Below are 7,809 nucleotides of genomic sequence, written 5' to 3'. Positions count from 1 at the left end.
ATATTTCACTCTTCTGCTGTTAGTTTCATTCAGGCCCAGAATTCATTTGAAAATGTAAGATCAGCAGAAGCTTGTTGATTTTTGTGATGTTAAAGCAGATGAATGTGTGAACGGAAACTGAGGATGGGGGAGGATTCACACACAACCAGATAAATATCACAGTTCAGTGTGTTTCAGATCAATCTGAGGGTTTTCAGACATTTTAAGAGTTACTATCGTGGGCTTTTCAGTGAACCGATGAAGAAAATGTTTCTCAAGTTAGTTTTGCTCTGTTTGTGGCGTCTGGATGGTGAGTTTCAAATGTGTTTTTATGGCTTCAGTTTAGGGATGCACGATTATGACAAATAACTGTCGATTATTCCCTTGAAATTGCGTAATTGCAATTATTAATTAAGATTATCACAATTTACATTGAATGATGTTTTGAATAGCTTTATACTATTGTTTGAAGCAATAATCATGTTTTGCTTGGTCTGCTCAAAGTTGCACTGGATTTTCTCCTCAGCGTAAGGTCGAGAGGTCCATCTATCCCTCTTTTCCATGTTTGTAGAGTTAGTTCGTGGAGTAAATATATAGGCTGTGGTGTTGTCATGGTACTGCAATTTCTAACTTCAATATGATATCTTGAAAAGAACCGATATTCGATACCATTTTCAATAACATGGGGGAAAAAAACAATGTAGATACTCTCATGTAGATATTTTTAATATATATATTTTTTTGTCCATCTATTGAAAGTCTAGGCAATCAAAAGTTTCTTCTGAAGAGATTTATATGAGATTTTATGCTTTATATGATAAAACTTTTAAGCTTTTTTCATATATATACGTTGATCAGTTACCATTACAATTATCTCAGATATTTGCTAACTCAGAGTATTTGTTTTTACAATTAGGTAATTTTGTTACACACAGCACAAAGAAGCTTGATTTCAAATGGTAAATTGAATTTAAAAAAGACAAGTAAACAGTAATAAAATAAGAGCAAATTAACAAATTACTAACAATAGCACAAATAAATACAATAGAATAAAGATATAAATTAAATAGACTGCTTTCTTTTTTCAGGTAGGTCTAACAGTAGTAATCAGGTAAGAAATTGAATAAAGAAACAAAGTTAGTGGCGTAGCGTCTGGATATGCACGTGCATATGGGCCCGGGCGGATTGGGGCCCCAAAGTATACTTCGGGCATCTGCGCACCATCCGCATCACGAAATTTTCGTCATTAGGAGGGTTTGCGGACGTCCACGTGCAGCCCAATTGTTGTGATGGCACGAACAGTGTGTGCTGAAAACAGCTTATGCGAGAGTGAACTGAGTGCTTGAAAACAAAAGTCCACTAGAGCGCAGTGCACACGCCGAACGCGTCTTTCTGCAGCCAAATGCTTTCAGAGGCTCGCACGCGCGTCTGTGCGCGAGACAGAACCTGTGTAGATATGTTCAAAAAATTAAGTATAATAGAAATAATGTTGTCAATAACTTGCTATAGCCCATCTATGCTAAATGTACTGAAAATCCTTAAAGGGATAGTTCACCCAAAAATGAAAATTTGATGTTTATCTGCTTACCCCCAGCGCATCCAAGATGTAGGTGACTTTGTTTCTTCAGTAGAACACAAATGATGACAAAATGTGAATAAATGTAACCCGTACTCACTGGGGTGTATACTCTTTATTCAGTGAATTAAAATGCACATAAAAACTGATGGAAAAATATGTAGAGAAGGAATAGTTATCAGGAATAAAACACGTCCATTAAAAAAGTCTGTGACAGAATAATTATTCAAAACTGGAATAATCTTCGGACTCATCACATCTGAAACGAGGCTATGCTCATTCTGAAATTACAGAGCCAGAGTCGAATCAGTCGAATTCAAAAGTTTTTTGACATTTTTGAAATAGAGCCGCAATGCAACGTCAAAATGATGGAGGAACGCATATACTGTAGTGCTTTTGTTGTAATTCCTAGAAATGTTTTTTGTCTGCATATTGATGTGACAATTTTTTACAAGTAATAAATATGTAAAATAACATTGGATAATCTTCACTGAAAAAAGTAAATACAGATTAATCAATTAAAGTTACAGAAGTTAATCAGTCAAGAGCAGTAAGTGATGTTTTCTTTGTCTTTTGTTGTTTGATTAACATTAACAACAGAGAGAGCGGCACGTTTATTCGGCTACTGTCCCTTTAAGACATGACGAACGCACGGACACATTCTTCCTGAACTGTGTTTACTTTAATACTGACCGAGATGGGCATTGTGACATTGATTCTGAGTGTATTTGATCTCCAATAAACTGAGAAAAAGAGCTTGTTTTGGCTCTTGTATTTCAAAGGTGGCTTTATTATGTGTCTGCGCTTTTGTGATTTCACCGGAACGAATAGAGTCTCCGGCCGCAGCAGCGTTAAGCAGAAAGTGGTGGGGACGTCCCACCCGCAAAAAAATCATAATACAAATAAATATGTACATGTGTAGTTTTGTGCAGTTTGTATTTATTCCCAGTTCATAAGGTGCTTACTTCAGCTGACCATTCTATGATAATCTTCGTTTATTTTGATAATATGCCTATTAGCCTATTTTACTGTCAGATCAAGTTTGAATTCAGCTCTAAACTCAGTTATTATGGATTGATTAAATAATATAAATATGAAGCTCAGATACTCAACAGCATTAGTTTTAGTGTGACATTAAACATTAAAGTGTCTTTTTAGTTATTGATCCATATATAAATCTATTTCTCTTTTCATTCATCATCTTTTGTCTTTGTGCTGCTGCTGAATATTATTCACGTCACATTTACATGATTAAACGTATTTCAGTGAAGATTATCAAACCAACATCAAGTGATTTTAAAGCTTTAATCTGTGAAAAACTCTGTTCTTCAGGAGTGTTTGGTTTTGAAGTGAAGAGAGTGTTAGTGAAGGAGGGAGATTCAGTCACTCTAAACTCTGATCTTACTGAAATGAAGGATGATGATGTGATTCAGTGGAGGTTTGAAAACACTTTAATAGCTGAAATCAATGTAACGGCCGACAGATTCACTGTAAATGATGATGTTCTTGATGGGAGATTCAGAGACAGACTGAAGCTGGACAATCAAACTGGATCTCTGACCATCACAAACATCACAATGAAACACACTGGAGGTTATAGACTACAGATCAACTCTAAGTGGTTTGATTTCTATCTTGTTGTTATTGGTGAGTTAAATATTACTTTCACATTTTATATTTTAATCATCACAAAGATTCAATTATTAATCCAAACTAAATTTTGCTGCTGTTGTTTAATGATGACATTCATTGTATAAATTTCAAACTATTTACTTTCATAAATGAGTGTCTTAATCTGTGTTGAACCTGTTTCTGTTTGTTCTCCATGTGTGTGTTTGATGATTCAGTGTCAGTGAAGGAGGGAGATTCAGTCACTATAAACCCTGATCTTACTGAAATGAAGGATGATGATGTGATTCGGTGGAGGTTTCAATATAAAAACACTTTAATAGCTAAAATCAATGTAACGGCCGACAGATTCACTGTATATGATGATGTTCTTGATGGGAGATTCAAAGACAGACTGAAGCTGGACAATCAAACTGGATCTCTGACCATCACAAACATCACAATGAAACACGCTGGATATTATAGATTACAGATCAACTCTAAGTGGTATAGTTTCTATCTTGTTGTTATTGGTGAGTTTAATTTTTTTTAATGATAAAGTTGAAATGAATTCATACATCATTTTATTTCTTTTTGCTGTTTTATGATAGTTTATTTCAAATTTAAATGTTAAACTATTTAATTTAATAAACCATTATAATTTGTTTATCTGTGACAAACCCTGTTTCAGTGTCAGTGACGGAGGGAGATTCAGTCACTCTAAACTCTGGTCTTACTGGAATGAAGGATGATGTGATTCAGATTGTGTGGTCGTCTGAAAACACTTTAATAGCTGAAATCAATAAACAGGATGACAGATTCACTGTAAATGATGATGATCTTGATGGGATATTCAGAGACAGACTGAAGCTGGACAATCAAACTGGATCTCTGACCATCACAAACATCACAATGAAACACGCTGGAGATTATGACTGTATTCAGAGTCTTGGCGTTATTTCTTATATTCGTCTCATTGTCTACGGTGAGTTAAATATCAGTTTCACGTGTTTTATTTATTACAGCTAGATCTAAAGAAGTATCTTATCATGACTAATGAGTTCAAATGACTAATTCTCTTACTTTCACATGAACAGCAGGTTTATATTTAACTTTCTATTCAATAGTTTTAAATGCTCTACTTTTGATCATCTTGGTTCCTCTGGATGTTTCTTGAATCTCTTCATTCATCCTCATTTCTCTTTATTCTCTCATGTTTTCAGCTCGTCTGCCTGTTCCTGTCATCAGCAGTAACTCTTCACAATGTTCTTCATCATCATCATCATGTTCATTGGTGTGTTCAGTGGTGAATGTGAGTCATGTGACTCTCTCCTGGTACAAAGGAAACAGTTCATTGTCCAGCATCAGTGCGTCTGATCTCAGCATCAGTCTCTCTCTACCTCTGGAGGTGGAATATCAGGATAAAAACACCTACAGCTGTGTGCTGAACAATCCCATCAGCCACCAGACTCAACATCTGGACATCACTCAACTCTGTCACACATGTTCAGGTACGGCAGCGCTGATGATATTAGCGTTTATTGACTGAGCTGATCTCACTTTGATGTTTTTATTCCTCAGTCCACTGTTGTGGTCCTACTGAAGCTGTGATCCGATTGGTCCTCTCTGCTCTGGTGGGCGTGGCTACTGTCATTCTTGTGCTTTATCACATCAGATCCAGAAGAGCTGAAGGAGATCAAGCACATATTCACACATCAGGTACATGATTGATGATGACTGATTCAGCATATATTAATATTGGTGAGATTGATTCATTTATGGCTTTACATGTTCATCTTTTTCAGGAAGTGCTTAAATCTGAAGCAGAACGCTGAACTTTAAAGGTTCTTCAAGTGTGTTTTTGTCATAATAAATACTGATGATTATTTGAGCTTCTCTTTCAGTGTCAGATTTGTAAAACTCTTATTTGTAAGGCTTTATTGTTTATATTTCTCTCAGAGACACACAGATCTCACTTTACTGCTACTGCTGTATATTTGTCATGTGTATTTTACACTGTTGTTGATGATCAAATTAAAATAGCATCTTTTTAATGTGTCTGACGGAGTTGACACAAATTAAGTTCTGAAGTACATTTTTAGAAGAAAACATTTTCAGAAAAACCTGTTCATTAGCTTGAGACCTTTGTCTACAAATATATCAGTTTATAATAATGTGTTATGAAATAATAAAAACTAACATCTCAAACATGTTTTGTCTCTTCTCTCAAGAATCAGTGAGATTAAGTTCAGACTTCTATTCTTGCCATAACTCTGATATCATTTCATGATCACTACATTCACTTGCGTCTTGTGTTTTGGTTCACTAACATCCTCCTGTCAGAGTCTCTGTAACAATTGTAGTCACACATTTATTTCAATAATAACTCCAGATTCTATAGAAATGCTCTCTGTTGCAGTTATTTGTGTGCATGTTTGTTCCAAATGTCATTTGTGCTCTAGTACCAGGCCTCAGTTTCTGTGTACTTCTACTTTTTATTATGTATAAAACATTCTTTATGAACTCCTACACTATACTTTAATACTTTTAATGCCCTCTTATTCGGGTGGTTGTTACAATACTATTTTTGCATTTTGTATTGGGATTAGGGGTGTGCTCAAAATATCGATTCTTAGATACATACCGATATAATAAAAAAAGATACAGTATCGACATTCTAGCCCTTAGTATCGATACTCCGCCCGTTTACGGCCCCCCCTCCAACTCTACCCGGCCCGCAACTGATATCAAAAATAAAACATAATCCGGCCCGCTAATTTATTATTATTATTATTATTATTATTATTATTATTATTATTCTCTAGTTGCTACCTGTCTGATATGCAACGAAAAAGTCGCGGTTTTATGAGGACATTCACAAATCGCGTCACATAAACGGCCGCATTGCTTTCGCTTCAGTGGCGTCTGTTGTTGCTACGCAACCATGAGCCGCGCTCTCAACCGCGTCGCTTCTATTATGAGCGCGCTCGCCTAAATTACAGTAAAAGCACTCGACTTTAAGTCACGAGCGCCGATGTAACAATTAAACGTTACCGATGCTCAAACAGCATCTTGGACAAATGAGTCTCAGCTGTGTGAGCACAAGCTCTGGTGTCTGTCAAGAAACAGAAGAGTGTACAAATGTAGTATTCAGGGATTGTATTTGTTCAGTACAGTGTTGTTCAGTGCAAGATTTTAATGTCACAGCTAACATAAACTAAGGGAAAATATTTCCACTAAATGTTAAAAACTAATAATGTATGTAACAATGAGAGATTTTTATTTTTTGGCAAAATAAAGTTGATATATAGCTCCAGTTTTTTTGTTTATTTCTGACCCCTCCATGCCACGTGTTGCTGGTTTTGTTCCTAAATTACTCATTTTTTTATTCCATGCACCTTGTTGGATGTGAGAAGTTGCACCAGACTATTGCAATTAATAGTATTATATTAGTAGTATTATATTAGTAATAGTGTTATATAATTATATTACACTGTGTAACAATGAGAGAGACACTGCTGTTTACATTTAGTATGGTAAATAAAGTATTTATAGTATAGGTATAAAAATATTTTAGTAATGAAATTTGAAGTAAATGAGAAATAATGCAAAGGAAAGTAAATTTTCTGAAATGTTGCACTTTCTTGCGCTTGAATGTTAAAATGGCCCTCCTATGAGGTGTCAATCACAGAAACAAAAGATTTTGTGCTTGTGTGAGTCCTTGGAAAGTTAAATGTTGACTTGTGGTAATTTCCAGATTAATACAATTTGTGTACAATTAATCAGAGCACTTAAAGTTGCAAATATTTAAGCAAAATGCACTTTGTTATAATGCACTTTTGTCTTCAATAAATTGAAGAAAAATGCAGAGTTCTGTTTGTTGAGTAAATGTGTTCAGCATTAACTAATTGGCTCTGGCCCATGCATTTTTATTGAATCGTATTACATTGTATCAAATCGTATCGAGACAGCTCTGTATCGAGGTACGTATCGAATCGTGACCTGTGTATCGAGGTATGTATCGTATCGCCAGGTTCTCCAAGGTATACAGCCCTAATTGGGATATAAGTGCTTTCTGCACCCAAGACGTAATCTCTCATATTTCCATTCGAAAGATGTGTGTATCACTCATTTTAACTTTAATTACAGACAATTTGTATATATTTTTATAAATCTGATAACAATCACATAACCCATAGAGAGATCGCAGTGTCAGAGAGTTTGGGAATATTTGCACATTATTTTTACACATAAATACATGGTATTAGAGTTTTAAAATAAAACATTTTAAAAGAGATCAATAGAACACGGTTGTTTAAACCAATAAGCTTTAAGCTGTGTCGTCAGCAAGTCGTTTCCCATCGTGCTTTTGGTCAGCGCAGTCGGTGGAGAGCAACTGCGCTCGACTGCAGAATCCGATGAGTCCGCCTCGCCCTCGCGAGAGGTTTTTGACAAACGTCGGCATGACATCAGAGCAAGGCGGCCCACCCTCGGACACATTTCTAACCGGCATGCATCTTGCGGTGATCACCGGTGATCGGTTCTGCGCAGAATTTGCTCATCTCAAACAAGCCTTTGCGAACGGTGTTATGAAATATTCGGTGTCTGAGATTTTCGGTGACACTGGGCGGAGCTTACATGAATAT

The 7,809-nt window shown here is 35.8% G+C and overlaps 1 protein-coding gene across 1 annotated transcript; it reads left to right on the top strand.

Annotated features, from left to right (window-relative positions):
• The first annotated feature begins 295 nt into the window (after positions 1 to 295).
• Positions 296 to 5,054, top strand: LOC125275388. Its single transcript, XM_048202264.1, has 6 exons — positions 296 to 3,202; positions 3,403 to 3,696; positions 3,855 to 4,148; positions 4,387 to 4,674; positions 4,745 to 4,882; positions 4,969 to 5,054. The coding sequence occupies exons 1-6, from the start codon at positions 2,803 to 2,805 to the stop codon at positions 4,977 to 4,979; spliced, it is 1,425 nt and encodes a 474-aa protein (XP_048058221.1). The 5' UTR covers positions 296 to 2,802; the 3' UTR covers positions 4,980 to 5,054.
• Positions 5,055 to 7,809: the final 2,755 nt, after the last annotated feature.

Source organism: Megalobrama amblycephala, linkage group LG1, assembly GCF_018812025.1.
Source record: "Megalobrama amblycephala isolate DHTTF-2021 linkage group LG1, ASM1881202v1, whole genome shotgun sequence".
Classification (NCBI taxonomy): Eukaryota; Metazoa; Chordata; class Actinopteri; order Cypriniformes; family Xenocyprididae; genus Megalobrama; species Megalobrama amblycephala.
This window is presented reverse-complemented; position numbering and strand designations above follow the sequence as displayed.